The 20029-nt window shown below is 42.7% G+C and overlaps 1 protein-coding gene across 1 annotated transcript; it reads right to left on the bottom strand.

Annotated features, from left to right (window-relative positions):
* Positions 1 to 2184: 2184 nt before the first annotated feature.
* Positions 2185 to 19210, bottom strand: LOC119776100 (ras-related protein Rab-14-like). The gene is made up of 8 exons (XM_038274339.1): positions 19130 to 19210; positions 18765 to 18823; positions 15657 to 15710; positions 15385 to 15562; positions 4766 to 4832; positions 3389 to 3476; positions 3279 to 3309; positions 2185 to 3108 (listed from the first exon to the last, which is right to left on the bottom strand). The coding sequence occupies exons 2-8, from the start codon at positions 18814 to 18816 to the stop codon at positions 2934 to 2936; spliced, it is 645 nt and encodes a 214-aa protein (XP_038130267.1). The 5' UTR covers positions 18817 to 18823; positions 19130 to 19210; the 3' UTR covers positions 2185 to 2933.
* Positions 19211 to 20029: the final 819 nt, after the last annotated feature.

Raw genomic sequence — 20029 nt, 5'->3', positions numbered from 1 at the left:
CACGTGGGCATTGTCAGTTTCACTATAGCTCTGGTGAATTTCAATGGTGAAGTCCTCTGGAAATCTTCAATAATTGTTGTTGATTGCAGATGTGTCTAGTAGTTCCCATTGATTTAGCTTGGAAAGCGGGGAGAATGGCGCTAGGCTTACCGCACCGTGATGTCACTGCTGGAAGATGGCAGGAGGGAGGGGCTACTATATCTGGGCTAAAATGGCCGCTCCCAGACTCAGTGATCGCAATGAAATTTTTTTTCTTTTAACTGATCAACGTTAAATTCATTAAATCACAGCGAACGTATTAGTTTTAGGTATAAATAATGATCCATTAATTATTCTTCGTTGACCGGCTTCTAGTTAGAGTGGCTCAGGTTATCCTGATCTATCTCTATAGTTCTGCTGCTATAGGCTTAGACTGCTGGAGGACATAGGGACCCCTTTTTCATCATTCTATCTCTATTCTCCCATTCCGTAGTATTTCTTAGACAGCTATGGCCTCAGCATTTAGTTTTTTACTGTAATGTTCTCTTATCCATCCCACTGCCTCGGCCTCCATTAGGAGCAAATCCTGTAAAGTCAATGTTTGTATCCAATCAGCTCATTTCCTTTAATATAAAACTTCAAAGGATGGTTGAATTGTTTCTGTAAAGTTCCTTGAAATCTCATGGTGGGAAACGACACTTTACCAAAGTAAATGGCTTCATGATGTAAACAAAATGTAAATGAGATCCAACTTCAAAATGTTAAATGCTGCCCCCATCAGGAAGACAACAGAAGCACATCAGGTTCGTATATTATTTATACTTTATTTACAAATAATAACTGAGTCCCGGTGGTTTTATGATGGCAGGAAAATCAAAACGTTTTAGGACATAAATAAAGAATCATGAGAAGCTCGTCGGAGGGGTTAGCAGACAGGGAATCAAAAACAGAAGAAGAAGAAAATGTGCAGATAACGATTTAGCCGGCAAGCGCAGATACGTCTGGATCTAGAGGCTCGGTCATCGAGCCCGGATCAAGAGGTCCAGCGCACTGCCCCCTGCTGGCAGCTAGTAGTTAGTGTAGTAATGTCTTTAAATCACATGCTTCCTGTTTTCCTTTGGTGAGCGAAGCTTTAAGGCGACTGAACCAACAGAAAGAATCCAGACACTTAATGCTGCCGTCTTCCACTCTTTGGTCCTGAAACTTTCAGAAAACTTCTAAAACTAAAGTGCCGATCAGGAGGTGAAGAAGGTGAAGATGGAGATCTGAGTGTAGACGACGATCACGTGGTTCTAGGACTGTTCTGCTGAGGAAGAGGAGGGGGATGATGATGCTGCGCTTATAAAAACAATTAGAAGGGACTGAGCGTCCACCAATCAGCAGAGTTCACTCTGGATATGTACAAACGGACCTCAGAGGGACGGAGACCAGAACCAGGACAGCCGGCTCACAGGAAGGTTGGACCCAACGGTTCAGTTTGGAGAATTTTAGGAGAAACCGACTCAGATTTTATGTTTTTTAGGGGGAAAAATGAACGAAGCAAATGTTATTAGTTTGAGAACCTGGGCCGGCGCCGCACTGATCAGTCTGGGAGAACCGGGATGGGATGAACAGAACCTCATCAACCGTCTAAAGCACCAGAACCACTTCTAAAATGTCTGGTTTCACCTCAAAGATCCGTTAAACCGCCAGAACCTTTAAACTAAAAAGCCTCACAGGAGAACCAGAAACCCGACCCGAAAAGAAGGATTCTGCTTGGTTCTGCTGCACTCCTCATGACTCAGCAGAGGCGGCTAAATGGACCCAGGTTGGTTCTGATGTGTGTCAGCAGAACGGGCCTTCACCTCAAACTGTTAGAATTTGGTCTGAACTACACCAGAACGAAGGGAACCGGGTCGGAACAGGTTCTCCTTCTCATTTATCCAGCCCATAAAGGCCCGGTTCTGTTGTTATACCAGCCTGACTCTGCAGAACCGTCTGCAGGTTCAGAACCGTGCCGCTGATTTAGAACCGGATCCACTGAGGCTAAACGTTCTCCGGTCTCGGTTCTGATGGAAACCCACCAGCTGTAGAACTTTGGGTCGTAGAGGTTTCTGGTTCTGGCAGAACCAAAGGTCCATGACCCGGAGGGTCCAACAGGGCCGAGGACCGGTTCTGATTGATGGATATAAACCAGAATCTGACAGGAAGAACGTGAATTTATTATTTTTTTTTTGGTTCTGTAAAAGTCCAATAAAAGCAGAACCTTTCCAGTTTCCTGCAGCGCCGGCTGCCCTCAGGTTCTTCCTGCTCTACATCGGTACCGGCAGGTCCAAAACCAAGGTACAGAAAGCTGCAACCCGTTGGCCCGCTGTGATATCCTGGCCCGGTTCTGCTAGAATCTGTGTTTAGAGTTCACGGACCAGGTTCTGGAGTGGTCCAAAACCTGCCGCTTTGGACCAACAGTTCTGACTGAGGGACTGTTTCCCAGAATCCTCAGAACTACGAGGAAAGAAACTAGTTTTGGGTCGGGTCCTGGACGGTTCTATGGTTTTTTATTTGGTTCTGGATTTTTATGGGGATTCTGATTGACTCGACCCAACAGGGCGGTCCCAGAGTGAGAGATGCGGGGCTGGTTCCGGTCCAAAAGGACTCAGGTTGGGAGGATTTGGGCTTGATCTTGTTTGTGACCCGGATCAGAGGTTCTAGGTAGAGGTCCACATTAAAGCCGGTTCTGGCTTTCAGATCCGGATGTTCTGCTGAACGTTGGACTCTGTGGTTCTGGAGAGCTGCTCTCTGTTCTCACTGGGTCCGGACCTGCCAGCTGAACTGGTTCTGGTCTGGATGAGGATGGGACGGAACCGGGCCGGACCGTAAACAGTCTGATTGGGTGATTGATTGGGGTCCCGGTCCGACTGGAGAACAGGCTGTGGACTGCGGTGGTGCCGGTCCCGGTCCGCCTGCCGGTTCTGAGGCTAGCAGCTGCAGCCCTCCTTAGGCGGCTGGGTGTCGGTGTTGACCCGGCCCGGCTGCGCCGACGGTTTGTGCTGGACCCCGGACTCGGCGGCGTTCAGGTCCAGACTGCCGTCCTGGATGTTCTGGTAGATCTTCTTGGCCGCCTCCAGGAAGGCCTCCTCCACGTTCTCCCCCCTGAGGAACAAACCCAGAAGCTGTGAGCGAACAGAACCTGAACAGAACCGGCCCCCTGCCTGCCTGCTGTGAGGGATGGATGCAGTCAGCTGGTTGACCTGACAGGACCTGCTGTGAATTGGCGCTATAGAAATAAAGTGAACAGAAGTCTCGCCGCATCAGAAACTTACGTTTTAGCGCTGGCTTCTAGGAACAGCAGACCTGGACACAGGAAGCAGAGACAGACCCGGTCAGAACCACAAACCCGGCCCCCTGCCCCCCCCAGCAGACGGACCCTCACCGTTCTCCTCGGCGAACTGTTTGGCCTCTTCGTACGTCACGTCTCTCTGGGCCTCCAGGTCCGCCTTGTTCCCGATCAGGATGATGACCTGGAGAACGGAGCAGGTCCCCTTTAACCACCTCAACCTTCCAACTGTAGCCATGGCAACATGAAGCTTCACTGAACCGTTTGGGCTAATTGCTTCACCGATCCCCACGGTTCATAAGCCTACTGGTGGCCTGCAGAACTACAGGTAGTGATAGAATCTGCAAACGTTTCTTTTCCCATCAAAGTTCCTTTGAAATTGTTAATGACTAGTGTTTATAAAAAAAAATATTTTTTAGTGTTAATAGTCTTATAAGAGAACAATCATTTTAGATTCACAGTTTTTCTGCCATTTTAGTGAAATAAGCTCAAGCAGACAGTGAAAGTATTTGTGCAAATTGGGCAATGATGAACAAAATTAAAGATTTTAGTCATTTTTATTAAAAAATTATAGTTTTTCCACAGTTTTTGGTTTTAATCGGGTTGGAAGTTATGTGCTCAACCAATCTTTTGGTTAAACCAACCGATCTAATTTGGCAGTGTTTTTACCCAATTAGTCACACTAGCCAAAATACTTCAGTATTACTGCAACTTATAAAAGTCTACGGTGGGTTTTGAACCAACAACCTCAGACATGGAAATCAATGTCTTACAGACGACGCCACTAGCTATGCTAACGACTTGCTAGAAAGTAATACAACTAAAAAACGTTGCAACTGTAACAGTGACTTGCTTAGATTTTATCATTACATTGTTTAATCTACCCAGAATAGTTTTAACCAACTAGATTGTTTGTTTTTCCAACCAATCTATTCTTAGAATCTATCCAACAAAAAAAAAAGAAAAAAGAATCTATCCAACTGACAGCGGCTTTCCTACAAAATCCCACATCTTGACTGAATACTGGGGCTGTTTAAATTAAGTTTCTGGTCCATTAATTTCTCCCGCGGTCTGAACCACTTCCTGAAGCCGTCTCAAAGTATCAGGGAAGAGACGTTTCGGACGTCATCAATTTTGGCCCCTCCCCTAAATGAATCGCGCCTCGACTCTCGCCCTCCATTACTCAACACGTGCCTCGAAGCCTCGGCTCATCTCATGACATCACTATAATGGTTCTATATGAACACACATCTGGATCAGCAGCTGCTTAGAGACATTAGAGGAAACCGGTCCCCATACTGACCAAACACGGGATTACAGCCACAGACTGAACCTGTAAATATCAGAGATCATATTTACAGTAAAGGTTCTGAGAACATTAAACTAGAACCCAAAGATCTCATTAGCCCCCCATTGCTGGCCGGATCAGAGGCGCTCCTCTGGGTGCTGACCGATCCATAAATCCTGACTCACCGTGTTTGGGTTGGTCAGGTTCCGGGCGTCGGTAAGCCAGCTGCTCAGGTGGTTGTAGGTGCTCCTCCTGAGGGGCAGCACATCAACAAGGAGTTATTCAACAGAAACCAAAGGAACCTCTGAACCCCCCCCCCCCATCAGAAGCTGAAACTAAATTCCCACAGGCTGTAAAATCAACTTACAGAAAAACATGAAAGATTGAAGAAATAATAGAAAAAAAGACGTAAAATCTGAGATATTTATTCAGCTCGAATTCACATCAATTTTTGTATTTTCTGTATTAATTAGGGCTGAACGATTAATTGCATTTGCAATAATATCGCGATATGATAAAACGCGATTTTCTAACCGCAATGGACGCGATTTGACGGTCACGTGATGGTCACGTGACGGTGACGCGCTAGCCAAACAACACAGAGGGAAAGCTGATGTCGTCTGCGACTAACTTGCTGAACAATGGCGTCAGAATGCACAAACACCGACACAACTGAAGGTCTGGTACCAAAGAGGAGCGGCACGTCATTGGTGTGGAATTTTTTTGGGTTTAAGAAAGAAGACGCTGCGCAAACTCAGGTTTTGTGCCGGACATGCCTTGCTATGGTTGCTACCTCACGAGGTAACACGACGAACCTCTATCAGCACTTGAAAAAACACCACAAGGCTATGTATGATAGCTGCATGGCTAGAATGGCAACTACCAGTGCCTCAGCGTCAGTTAAGCAAAGTACCACCCGACAGGGATCACTGACCGAACTGTTTGAAAGTGTTACTCCCTATGAACATAATGCGAAACGGCACGTTGAAATAACTCGGGCAATTACGGAGTTTATAGCGAAAGACATGATATCCGTCAGTATAGTGACCAAGCCTGGGTTTACGGCTTTGGTACACACGTTGGATAAGCGGTATTCAATGCCCTCGCACACATATTTTAACCAAGTCGCAATACCTGAGCTATACAAAAAATGCAGAGACAGAGTTGCTGCGGAGCTGAAAACAGTGGAGTTTTTGCAACAACTACAGATTTGTGGTCAAGCCGAACAGCGCAGCCGTACCAGAGTCTAACAGTGCATTATATTGACGAGGACTTAAATCTTAAAGCTCGCTGCCTTCAAGCTTCCTACTTCCCGGACGACCACACAGGGGAAAACATTGCTGCTGGCTTGAGAGAGGGACTGGCTAGCTGGAATTTACCGGAAGAAAATCACATCTGCATAACGACGGACAACGCATCAAACATGGTGTTGGCAGCACAACTAAATGAATGGACCAGACTGCAGTGTTTTGGGCACCGATTACATCTTGCCATCGGTACGTAACATATCTCAGCATGAGAGTGCGTGATTGTGAATGCGCAGAGAGAGAATATCTCTGTGTGGGTGTGTGTGTGAGTGAGTGATTGTGAATGCGCAGAGAGAGAATGTGTGTGTAATGTAAGGGGTTGAGTAAAAGAATGTGAAAGTTGATATCCTTTTTCACTAGAGATGCACCAATCCATTCATTTTATGATCCAGTACCTGTGCTCTGCATATCGGCTGATATTCAATACCAATTTGGAGGTATTGTTGTAATGAATTAACTGTATAACTTGCAAGACTTGATATAGACATTGATAAAAAAAAAAGGTAACAAATTACGAGATATAAATGTACTTAATATTACTTATTAAGAAATGAAGTGTAGATTTGCAGCATAATAATATAATCTAATAATCTAATTTTATGTTGCAGGACATGCACTTAAAGATGACAGAGTGTCCAGAGCAATAGGGCTGTGCAAGAAGCTGGTGGGGCACTTCTCCCACAGCTGGAAGAAGAAGGCAGCAATGGCTGAAGCTCAAAGGGAACTCAAACTTCCTGAGCACTCCCTCATCACTGAATTCAATTCAATTCAATTCAATTCAGTTTATTTATATAGCGCCAAATTCACAACACATGTCATCTCAAGGCACTTTACAGTTCAACCAGATCAAATTGATACAAAGTTTTCTATCTAAGGAAAACCAGTTGATTGCATTGACTCATTGACTCAAATACAATCCCCCACACTAAGCATGCTTGTAGCGACAGTGGAGAGGAAAAACTCCCTTTTAACAGGAAGAAACCTCCAGCAGAACCAGGCTCAGTGTGAGCGGCCATCTGCCGAGGCCGACTGGGGTTCAAGGAGACAGAAGCAGAGATACAAAAAGCAGCTGTAAAAGGCGGCCCCGTCCAGGAAACACACAGCCAGGCAGACGAGCTCCAAGGCAGCTCCCATGCCAGAGGACGAAGAAAGCACATCCACTCAGTCACGGTCAGAGAAACAGGACCACACTGGAAAACAGGCCGATCTCCAACATCTATAAACAAGGGTGTTGATAGAAGCAGCACAGCTGATGTTTCTTTCCAGGATGACGTCACAGCCAAACAGGAACAGACGAGGCAAAGCTACTCTGAGGAAAAGCAGAGAGAGCAGAAGGTTAGAGATTGAACTAACAGATTCTGCAGAATAGGAGAACAGAGAGAGAATGAAGCAGAATGATGAAATGGGGGTCCCTATGTCCTCCAAAAGTCTAAGCCTATAGCAGCATAACTATAGAGATAGCTCAGGATAACCTGAGCCACTCTAACTATAAGCTTTATCAAAAAGGAAAGTTTTAAGCCTAGCCTTAAAAGTAGACAGGGTGTCTGCCTCACGGACTAAAACTGGTAGTTGGTTCCACAGGAGAGGAGCCTGATAACTAAAAGATCTGCCTCCCATTCTACTTTTAGAAATTCTAGGAACCACTAGTAAACCTGCAGATTGAGAGCGAAGTGCTCTGTTAGGAACATAAGGAACAATCAGATCTCTGATATAAGATGGAGCTTGGCCATTTAAGGCTTTATATGTGAGAAGGAGGATTTTAAATTCTATTCTTGATTTAACAGGAAGCCAATGAAGAGAAGCCAGGACAGGCGAGATATGATCTCTCTTTTTAATTTTCATTAGAACTCTGGCTGCAGCATTTTGGATCAGCTGAAGGCTTTTAACTACAGTTTGTGGACTTCCTGATAGTAAAGAATTACAATAGTCCAGCCTTGAAGTAACAAATGCATGGACTAGTTTCTCAGCATCACCCCTGGACAGGATATTTCTAATTTTTGCAATGTTCCTCAGATGAAAGAAGGAAATTCTAGAAACCTCTTTGATGTGGGATTTAAATGACAGGTCCTGATCAAAAATAACACCAAGATTTTTTACTTTATTATCTGAAATCAGTTTAATCCCATCCAAATGAAGTGACTGGCTAATCAGTTTCTTTTTCAGAGACTCTGGTCCAAAGACTATAACTTCTGTTTTGTCTGCATTCAGAAGCAGAAAGTTAAGAGTCATCCAGGTTTTTATGTCTTCAAGACATGCCTGTAATCTATGTAATGGGTTAGCTTCATCTGGATTTATAGACAGATATAGCTGGGTATCATCAGCATAACAGTGGAAATTAATCCCATGCTGTCTAATAATTCTACCAATTGGGAGCATGTATAAAGTAAAGAGAATTGGTCCTAGCACTGATCCCTGTGGTACTCCACAGGTAACCTTTGAGCGTGTTGAAGATCTATCATTAACATGAACAAACTGAATTCGATCAGATAGATAAGATTTAAACCAGTCTAGTGCTGTTCCTTTAATTCCAACAAAATATTCAAGTCTTTCTAAAAGAATATTATGGTCAACTGTATCAAATGCAGCACTAAGATCCAACAGGACGAGCACAGATACAAGTCCATTATCTGAGGCCATGAGAATATCATTAGTGACTTTCACCAGAGCTGTTTCAGTGCTATGATGAGCTCTAAAGCCAGACTGAAACTCTTCAAAAAGTTCATTATGGTGGAAGTGATCGCAAACTTGTTTGGCAACTACTTTCTCAAGAATTTTGGATAAGAAAGGAAGATTGGATATAGGTCTATAATTGACCAAGTCATCTGGGTCAAGAGACGGTTTCTTAAGCAGAGGTTTAATTACAGCAACCTTAAAAGCTTTAGGTACATATCCCTGTAACAGAGATAGATTAATCACATCTAAAATGGAGGAGGAGATCAAAGGGAATACCTCCTTAAATAACCTGGTTGGAACTGGATCTAACATACAAGTTGAAGGCTTAGATGAAGACAATAATTTTGCTAATTCAGAGAGTTCAACTGGATCAAAGCAGTCTAAACCCAGTTCAGATTCCATGACTACCTCAGGTACAATCGCGGATAGAGGAGTGCTTATGATCTTATTTTTAATAAGATCAATCTTATTTATAAAGAATCCCATAAAGTCATTGCTGCTAAGAGCAGGTGGAATGGACGGTTCAACAGAGCTATGGCTCTGGGTGAGTTTGGCAACTGTATTAAAAAGAAATCTAGGATTATTCTTATTCTCCTCTATTAATGAGGAGAAGTATGCTGCTCTTGCTTTACAAAGGGTCCTCTTATACAGCAGTAAACCATTTTTCCAGACTAGGAAGGACTCTCGCAGGCCTGTGGAGCGATATTTTCTCTCCAGTTTCCTAGCATTTTGCTTCAAAGTACGCAGCTCTGCATTAAACCAAGGAGCAAGCTTTCTATTTTTAACGGTTTTCATTTTCAAAGGAGCTGCGTTGTCTAAGGCAATACGCAGAGAACTAGCAACCCCATCAACAAAATCATCAACCTGTGAAGGGGAATAAGCTAAACTTTTGCACTCTGCAGCACTGCTCAGTGACACAGAGGAGAGAGAAAGTGAAGCAGATTCTTTAAAATTTATAACTGCACTATCTGATAAAGATCTACTAAAATTGAACCTTCTTTTGGGGGAGGAGAACTCTGTTAAAGTAATCCTGAAGGTTATTAGAAAGTGGTCAGAGAGGACAGGGTTGTGAGGAAAAACTGTTATTTCTTCACATTCTATGCCGTATGTCAGCACAAGATCCAAAGTATGAAGATGAGAATGCGTGGGACTATTCACATTTTGAACAAAGCCAATAGTGTCTAAGATAGCATTAAAGGCTGCTCTTAAGCTATCGCCTTCAATGTCAGCATGGATGTTAAAATCTCCCACTATGATGACCCTGTCAGTATTTAATACCAAATCAGAAAGGAACTCTGAAAACTCATCTAAAAATTCAGAGTAAGGACCTGGTGGACGATACAAAGTTACAAAAAGAAGAGGTTTTCTTGCCTTGAAATTTGGATCAGGGAAATTAAGGGTTAAATGTTCAAAAGAGTTGTAGGTATTAACTGTTTTGGGAGTAATCAGTAAGTCAGACTGGAAGATTGTTGCCACTCCTCCTCCCCGCCCAGAACCCCTGGGGACGTGAAAACCCAAATAGCCTGAAGGAGTTGCCTCATTTATGCTCACATAATCCTCTTGCTGCAGCCAGGTTTCTGTAAGGCAAAACAAGTCAATGTGATTATCACAAATCAAGTCATTAACTAGTAGACTTTTAGAGGAAAGCGATCTTATGTTAAACAGACCGCATTTAATTGTTTTAACTTTTTCCCCAATTTGAGTTATTTTGATTTTAATTAGATTATCATGATTTACTCCTTTGGGAATCTTTGCTAATTTATTAGATTTTGGTCGTGGGCAAGACACTGTCTGGATGGAGTAAAGAGTGGGTAACAGTAGAGAAGCTGCAGAGATGTGTGTTAAACTACAACTCTGCTTCCTGGTCTGCACCCTGGGTGGTCAGGGTTTTGGAGGACTAATAAATGTGGCCAGATTCCTAGAAAGAAGAGCTGCACCATCCAAAGTGGGATGGATGCCGTCTCTCCGAATCAGACCAGGCTTTCCCCAAAAGGATTGCCAATTATTAATGTAGCCCACGTTGTTTTCAGGGCACCACCTAGACAACCAGCGGTTGAATGACGACATGCGGCTAAACATGTCATCACTGGTCAGATCAGGGAGGGGACCAGAGAAAATTACGGAGTCCGACATTTTTTTGGCAAACTTACACACCGAAGCAACACTAATTTTAGTGACCTCCGATCGGCGTAACCGGGTGTCATTACCACCAGCGTGAATAACAATCTTACTGTATTTAACCTTATCCTTAGCCAGTAGTTTCAGGTAGGATTTGATGTCGCCCGTTCTGGCCCCCGGCAAACATTTGACTATGGTCCCTGGTGTCTCTAATGCCACGTTTCTGACTATGGAGCTGCCAATCACCAGAGTGGGCTTCTCAGTGGGTGTGTCACTGAGTGGGGAAAACCGGTTAGAAATGCCCTACAAGATGGGGATCCAAAGAAATGATGATTGCCAGGGTGCTAGAGCAGCTCAAAGCCATCACTCAGGTGTTGTCAGGTGACCGATATGCACGCTCCCTGATCCCAACCTGGCAGGATATTGAGGTGTTGGAGTCCATTCACAAGGCACTGCATCCTCTCCAGGAGTTTACGGATGCTCTCTCTGGAGAGGAGTACGTCAGCATCTCTTACTTAAATCCAGTTCTTCACCTTCTGTCCACATCAGTCCTGGCTGAAAACCAAGAGGACACTGACCTGACAAGGTCAATTAAGACCAAGACCCTGGATTACCTAACCGATAAGTACAGTGACCCCAGCATCCAGGAGCTTTTGGATGTTGCATCCTTTCTAGACCCAAGGTTCAAAACCAAGTACATCGCTGCAGACAACATTCCCACCATTAAGACCCGACTCAAAACTGAAATTATGCAACCAGCAAGGCGTGCATATAACCAGGTTGGTAATTATCACATTTATGATTCCATAAACACAATATATCTTTCTAGTTATAATTTAACCTCAACACTAATTACTGTATTTTTTTTGTTATCTGACAGGAGAAGAGAAGTCGTACTGAAACCACAACGATGCCTAAAAATGCAAAGCCCTCTGTTGAAAAGGGCAAGAAGTCTCTTGGGAGTTTCTTCAAGACTGCTGTGGGCTCTTCTGTTTCTTGCATGCAACCCGAAGATGTTGTTGAGGCAGAGATAAACAGCTACCTCATGACTCCTACCATCGATGGAGAGGAAGACCCCTTGGCCTGGTGGAAGATGCACAGGATTAACTTTCCACAACTGTGCAACATGGCCCGCAAGTATCTTTGTGTCCCAGCCACAAGTGCTCCTTCAGAGCGTCTTTTCAGTGCTGGAGGGAATATAGTGACTTGCACTCGCTCCTCTTTGAAACCAGCAAAAGTTGACATGCTGATTTTCCTGGCAAAAAATCTGTGAGCTTCTAAAAAAATACAGAGACAAATCTTTGTGGCTTACAGTGCCATATGTTTTTTGCACTTTACAATAGTTGTTTGCTGCTCTTACTGAGTGAATATATAATTTATATGATTGTTCAAAACGTTTCTTAGGATTTAAAAAGGTCATACACTAATTTATTTTCTGTTTATTTGAGAGTTTGGTTAACCTATTAAAATGTTTACAGGTTGAAAGAAGTAATTCATTCGGTATACTATGCTGCACTTTAGTATGTTTGATGCCACTGACTGGAGATCAGTGATTCATTTCGTTTCTTATTTTGTTTATTTATTTATAGACTGTCCTGTTAAAATCTGACAATGTTTAAGGAGTGGAGTCTATGTTTATATATCGCGTTTCATGAAACATGAGAAGATGTTAATAAGGTAAACGCACACAGATTTGTTTCGTTTATTATTGTAATCTGTGCTTTAAATAAATCTGATTATTATGAAACAGATTTGTTTGTATATGTTTAAAAAGACATGAGAAATTAAACCAGGATAGAAAAATCGCATTAAATCGCAATATCAAAGTAAAAAATCGCAATTAGATTATTTTCCAAAATCGTTCAGCCCTAGTATTAATAGCAATAAAAAGAGAGAGAAAAAAAAAAAAAAAAAAAATATATATATATATATATATATTAGGGATGGGACGATTTATGAAAACCGTCCGAATCGTTCGGTTCGACTGTCTCGGTTCGGTTCGCGTGTGTTTCGTTCGGTTCATGCGCTGCTCCTTTTTCTCAGAGGCGAAGCGTTTACACTCCAGAGCAGAAGGTGGCGGTACTGCGACCAAAGCCAACCACCAGTAGTAAACAAGAAGAAGAAGAAGAAGCGAAGCAGCGTAGCCGGGTGTAGCAGGGAAAAAAATCAGATGTTGTGGAGAATCGTGTGGGTATGGCGAGTGGGAAAGAACAGGAGTTGGAAGACGCGCCAGCAGCACTTTATAGGTCTGCTGTATGGGACCACTTTGAATTTAGAGTGACCTACGATGACGGCGGAAAGAAAGTTGTGGATAAAAGTGCAACAGTGTGCAAGCATTGTGCAACACGTTTTGTTTATGCTAACAGCAACATGTCATGCTAACCCCGAAATCCCTCATACTCCGTCAGCGCTCCGCTCCGCTGCGCTCCAGACCGGCTGCTCAAATCAAAGCCTACAGCCTCCACTGTGGCTTCGTCCGCTCCCCTCTGAGTTCCTTGGAGATGGTAGAGGGCATGTAACCTGACAACAGCCAGATGCATGTGGCGGAGCGAGACATGAGCGAGACATGCATCTGGCTGTTGTCAGGTTAGAGAGCATGTGCCAGATGATTAAACTCAAAGCAGCAAAACATACGGAAATGATCCAGGGTTTCCGTGGATCATTTAAAATAATTACAATTCATTATTTTTGGGGGGATTTTTTCATTAATTTCATAATTTTTTATGGAATTTCGGTGTAACAGTCAATATGTATCGAATCGAACCGAAAACCGTGACCAGAAACCGTGAATCGAACCGAACCGTGGATTTTGTGAATCGTTCCACCCCTAATATATATATATATATATATATATATATAACCTGATGCTGCTGCTGTAACACCACTATTTGCCGATTGTGGGACAGTAAAAGGATTTTCTATTCTAAAATAAAATAGTTTTTCATCTGTCAGTTTGCTGTATCCAGGAAAAGTTTTAGTTTCACTTGGTTTAATTCTCAAAAAAACCTTCTTTAATAAACCTTTTGCTATCCGATTATCTAAAAGATAATCGACAAATTAATCAATTTGCAAAATAATGGTTAGTAGCAGCCATAGCTTACATTCAACTGAAATTCTAATTTTAAGCAAACTTTTCAAAACAAAGTGAATTTCTTTTGTTTCCGTTTGGTTTGAAGCAAATTAACTAAGCATCACAGAGCGTGTTCCCGTCACACATGGCTGTAGTAAACAGGAAGTCAAATTTTTCCGTTTTGATCAAACTGATGCGATACCTTAAAAATGCGCATTAAAAAAGCTAATGGAAACACTCCTAATATTCCGTCTCTAAAAAGGTTTCAGATCAGAGTTATTCTTCTGGCATTAAATAGGAGATTACAGTTGAAAAATTAAAGACCGTAAAGACTGAAGGACTGAGATCCTTCAGAGCAGCCAAATAAAAACAGATAAGACATCAGAATTTATAAACACTGACCTCAGAGCTGTCAGTTTATAAACATTTGTTTATAAAGCAGCGGCGTTAGCATATAGTTCAGACTAAACTTCTTTGCATGACTCTATAACTGTGGACACTAGGGATGGAACGGTTTATGAAAACCGTCCGAATCGTTCGGTTCGACTGTCTCGGTTCGGTTCGTGTGTGTTTCGTTCGGTTCATGCGCTGCTCCTTTTTCTCATAGGTGAAGCGTTTACACTCCAGAGCAGAAGGTGGCGGTACTGCGACCAAAGCCAACCACCAGTAGTAAACAAGAAGAAGAAGCAGCGTAGCAGAAAAAAATCAGTTGTTGTGGAGAATTGTGTGGGTATGGCGAGTGGGAAAGAACAGGAGTTGGAAGAAGGGTGGCCAGATGTCCAGCTTTAGGGCGGAAAGTCCGGATTTTCGTTGCACTGTCCGACGTGCATTTGTCCTCCTTTACCCCCAGATTCCACATACTCCGTCAGCGCTCCGCTCTGCTCAAGTACGTTGTGTCTGTCATGTAAATCAATGAGAGCTGTTCCACATCCTCCGCTACTTCTCTGTCCTCGTACGTCTTCTCCGTCCTTCACCGTCGAAATATGGAACTGAGCTCTTTTTTGCTCCCCTCTGGTCCGTCCAGATCAAGACCTGCTATTGCAATCGCACCAAACAGGAAAAAGAATGTACAGAAGACCTGGTTTTTCAAATTAAATTATAGTAAAAACAGATCGGTAACTAGAAATTAGAGCATAGTTCATATATAATCCAAAAAACTAAGAGCAATTAATTAAATAATTGGATGCGGACTATTGGTGCTTCAACAGACCAGGAAGAAGTTGTGAGATTCTAGAGCGAATCTCACAACTTTAAAAGAAAATTCTTATTGCAGGAATGAATGAAGAGATGATGAGTTTGGAAGCAGAGAACAAACAGAGTTCATACAAACTATGGATGATCCTAGTTATTCCTGATACAAAAATCAACAACAGAAAGAAAATATTTAGGCAGAAACTGAACATCTGTTGGATGATGAGGATTTTTTTTAAATATGTCATATTAAATTAAACGTTCACAGGGTTTATACATATGCATTGTACTTTACAAGACATAGTAGATTTTCCTAACAATCAACATATACCGAACCGAACCGAAAACCGTGACCACGAAACCGTGAACCGAACCGAATCGTGGATTTTGTGAACCGTTCCACCCCTAGTGGACACTCCTACCTCTGCCCCGCCCACCTTCATACCTGGTGATGTCATAGACCATGAGGGCCCCTGCGGCCCCTCTGTAGTAGGACCGGGTAACAGCCCTGAAGCGCTCCTGACCCGCTGTGTCCCAAATCTGCAGCTTCACCTTCTGCCCGTTGACCTCCATGATCCTCGTCCCAAACTCTACACCGATGGTGTGAGGACAGTCAGCCATGACTGCAGACACAGACAGATGCCCGTCACCGTGGGAACTAAAACCCCAGGGAGCTCCTGGGCCTGAGCTGAAGGAGGCGGAGCAAAGAATACTCACACTTTTTCTCTGTAAACTGATGCAGCAAACACGACTTCCCGACGCCCATATCACCTGAAACACACAAACGCATCACAGCAGCGAGTTAGGTGGAACATGCGAACATGATGGAGAACTGACAAGATGGAGAGAGATCAATAATGACCTTGGAAAAAGCTAAAGACGAAGGTTTTACTGGCTGCTAAATGAGATGTTTATAATGTACGAGGTTTGGGTGAACCCCTGTAGTTCACAGCTCAGTATTAGTAGCCCTGCCTATGACTCGGTACCTTCAAAGTAGCCCTCAGCATTCAAAAGGTTGGTGCCCCGTGCTCTATAGGCTAATGAATGGAGGTTCTAATGGCTACTGAATGAGGTTCTAACAGCTATTGAATGAGGTTCTAACGGCTACTGAATGAGGTTCTAACGGCTACTGAATGAGGTTCTAAAGGCAACTGAATGAGGTTCTAACAGCTATTGAATGAGGTTCTAAAGGCAACTGAATGAGGTTCTAACAGCTATTGAATGAGGTTCTAAAGGCAACTGAATGAGGTTCTAACAGCTATTGAATGAGGTTCTAAAGGCAACTGAATGAGGTTCTAACAGCTATTGAATGAGGTTCTAAAGGCAACTGAATGAGGTTCTAACGGCTATTGAATGAGGTTCTACCGGCTATTGAATGAGGTTCTACCGCCTATTGAATGAGGTTCTACCGGCTATTGAATGAGGATCTAACGGCAACTGAATGAGGTTCTAAAGGCAACTGAATGAGGTTCTAACAGCTATTGAATGAGGTTCTAAAGGCAACTGAATGAGGTTCTAACGGCTATTGAATGAGGTTCTACCGGCTATTGAATGAGGTTCTACCGCCTATTGAATGAGGTTCTACCGGCTATTGAATGAGGATCTAACGGCAACTGAATGAGGATCTAACGGCAACTGAATGAGGTTCTAAAGGCAACTGAATGAGGTTCTAACGGCTATTGAATGAGGTTCTACCGGCTATTGAATGAGGTTCTAACGGCAACTGAATGAGGTTCTAAAGGCAACTGAATCAGGATTTAAAGGCTACTGAATGAGGATTTAAAGGCTACTGAATGAGGTTCTAACGGCTACTGAATGAGGTTCTAACGGCTACTGAATGAGGTTCTAACGGCTACTGAATGAGGTTCTAACGGCTACTGAATGAGGTTCTAACGGCTACTGAATGAGGTTCTAAAGGCAACTGAATGAGGTTCTAACAGCTATTGAATGAGGTTCTAAAGGCAACTGAATGAGGTTCTAACAGCTATTGAATGAGGTTCTAAAGGCAAATGAATGAGGTTCTAAAGGCAACTGAATGAGGTTCTAAAGGCAACTGAATGAGGTTCTAAAGGCAACTGAATGAGGTTCTAACGGCTATTGAATGAGGTTCTAACGGCTATTGAATGAGGTTCTAACGGCAACTGAATGAGGTTCTAACGGCAACTGAATGAGGTTCTAAAGGCAACTGAATGAGGTTCTAAAGGCAACTGAATGAGGTTCTAGCGGCTATTGAATGAGGATTTAAAGGCTACTGAATGAGGATTTAAAGGCTACTGAATGAGGTTCTAACGGCTACTGAATGAGGTTCTAACGGCTACTGAATGAGGTTCTAACGGCTACTGAATGAGGTTCTAACGGCTACTGAATGAGGTTCTAACGGCTACTGAATGAGGTTCTAACGGCTACTGAATGAGGTTCTAACGGCTACTGAATGAGGTTCTAACGGCTACTGAATGAGGTTCTAACGGCTACTGAATGAGGTTCTAACGGCTACTGAATGAGGTTCTAAAGGCAACTGAATGAGGTTCTAAAGGCAACTGAATGAGGTTCTAACAGCTATTGAATGAGGTTCTAAAAGCTATTGAATGAGGTTCTAAAGGCAACTGAATGAGGTTCTAAAGGCAACTGAATGAGGTTCTAAAGGCAACTGAATGAGGTTCTAGCGGCTATTGAATGAGGTTCTAACGGCTATTGAATGAGGTTCTAACGGCTATTGAATGAGGTTCTAAAGGCAACTGAATGAGGTTCTAAAGGCAACTGAATGAGGTTCTAAAGGCAACTGAATGAGTTTCTAAAGGCAACTGAATGAGGTTCTAAAGGCAACTGAATGAGGTTCTAAAGGCTATTGAATGAGGATTTAAAGGCTACTGAATGAGGATTTAAAGGCTACTGAATGAGGTTCTAAAGGCAACTGAAAGAGGTTCTAACAGCTATTGAATGAGGTTCTAAAGGCAACTGAATGAGGTTCTAAATGCAACTGAATGAGGTTCTAAATGCAACTGAATGAGGTTCTAACGGCTACTGAATGAGGTTCTAACGGCTATTGAATGAGGTTCTAACGGCTATTGAATGAGGTTCTAACGGCTATTGAATGAGGTTCTAACGGCTATTGAATGAGGATTTAAAGGCAACTTAATGAGGTTCTAACGGCTACTGAATGAGGTTCTAACGGCTACTGAATGAGGTTCTAACGGCTATTGAATGAGGTTCTAACGGCTACTGAATGAGGTTCTAACGGCTACTGAATGAGGTTCTAACGGCTACTGAATGAGGTTCTAGCGGCTATTGAATGAGGACTTAAAGGCAACTGAATGAGGTTCTAACGGCAATTGAATAAGGTTCAAATGGCTATTGAATGAGGTTCTAACCGCTACTGAATGACGTTCTAACGGCTATTAAATGAGGATTTAAAGGCAACTGAATGAGGTTCTAACGGCTACTGAATGAGGTTCTAACGGCTACTGAATGAGGTTCTAACGGCTACTGAATGAGGTTCTAACGGCTACTGAATGAGGTTCTAACGGCTACTGAATGAGGTTCTAACGGCTACTGAATGAGGACTTAAAGGCAACTGAATGAGGTTCTAAAGGCAATTGAATAAGGTTCTAACGGCTATTGAATGAGGTTCTAAAGGCAACTGAATCAGGATTTAAAGGCTACTGAATGAGGTTCTAACGGCTACTGAATGAGGTTCTAACGGCTACTGAATGAGGTTTTAACAGCTACTGAATGAGGTTCTGAAAGACGTTCTTAATGAGGAGTCATGGTGAAGCGGGCTCGGTTCTGATCAGTGCGGTTCTGTTGGGTCGGAGCTGCCGGACTCACCGATGATGATGTATTTGAAGATGTAGGAATAGTTGTAGGGAGCGGCTGTCATCGTGACTCTGGAAAGGAGACAAACAGGGAAACAATCAGACCCGGACCGGTTCCGACAGCTTGAACCGGATCCCCCCTCCCTTACAGAACCCTAACCCGACCCGGTGGAAGCTAGTCTGGACCCTGGACTCGGTTCCATGGCGGTTTACCTTCTTTAGCAGAAGTCTTAAAGCCGATCAGCTGACTTCCCTCTCTGAGCTAAGCGGCTAACTGCTAACAGCTAACAGCAGGAGGCCACTTTTCTCTGAAACTACGGCAGAAATAATCAAACTACAGCCTGTCAGACCGTCCGGAACCAGAACCTGTAGTTTTACCTTAGCTGCAGTGGTCTGGTTCTCCTGTAGACTGGTTAACCTGCTGGTTAGAGCTGTTAAACCGCTGATCCGTCACGGTCTCACGCTTCCGCTTCTACTTCTTCTTCCTCTGCTTTTCACCGCAGATTCCATCTAATAGAGTTACTGCTGCCACCTAGTGGAGCTATCCGCCGTTCACGCCTTTCTTTTGGCGGTTGGCAACAAACATTTAGTAGCCTTACCGCTACTTCCTGGTATGGAGTGTGGTTCTTGATGGACTATCTACTAATAAACATATATATAATTTTTAATGAAAAAAAGAAAGAAAACAAAACAACAACAAAAAAACTACTTACTTATACATAACTTTGTATTCTACCCGTCTATATCATACTCACATTCACCCTCTCTATAATCAAATTCTATTAAATAATTTCGTTCTCTTTAAAAATCAAATACTTATTTGTAAATGTTTACTTTCTAAATTCTTCCTTAATAATATAAATTATAATAATGAATCTATACACTCTCTCCTCATATATCTTCTCTCTCTTTCATATTGGTGACATTCCAGTATAAAATGTTCTATTGTTTCAGATTTTCCACAGTAATCAAATTTTCCGGTAGTTTGATTTTGAATGTTGAAAAGTGTTTAATTAAGTCCTGTTTGCTCAAATCTTAACCTTGTTATCTCTCTCTCCTCTTTCCCATTTCTTCTTTTTCCTACCATCTTCTGAATTTTAAAATCATCTTCCTGTTTTTCTTCATCCCACCCTTTTGCCAATTTTCCATCAGTTTTTCTTGAATAAAACTCTTTTCCTCCGATTTACTTGTTTAAACTATAAAACTAAAGGATTATGAAATATCTCTCTCAAATGATTATCTACCGTGTGCGATTTATCTTGTTTCTTTATCTACTAT

The sequence above is a fragment of the Cyprinodon tularosa genome, unplaced genomic scaffold (assembly GCF_016077235.1).
Source record: "Cyprinodon tularosa strain WSP-4 unplaced genomic scaffold, ASM1607723v1 ctg909, whole genome shotgun sequence".
Classification (NCBI taxonomy): Eukaryota; Metazoa; Chordata; class Actinopteri; order Cyprinodontiformes; family Cyprinodontidae; genus Cyprinodon; species Cyprinodon tularosa.
The sequence above is the reverse complement of the archived record's forward strand: the minus strand, read 5'-3'. Positions and strand labels throughout refer to the sequence as shown.

Excerpts from the sequence above, each read along its gene's own strand:
- LOC119776100 (XM_038274339.1), bottom strand. The coding sequence starts at position 18,816 with ATGACAGCCGCTCCCTACAACTATTCCTACATCTTCAAATACATCATC. Across the intron at positions 15,563-15,656 it reads TCAGTTTACAGAGAAAAAGT|TCATGGCTGACTGTCCTCAC; the intron begins GTGAGTATTCTT and ends CTGTGTCTGCAG. Across the intron at positions 3,477-4,765 it reads ACCTGACCAACCCAAACACG|GTCATCATCCTGATCGGGAA; the intron begins GTGAGTCAGGAT and ends TCCGTTCTCCAG.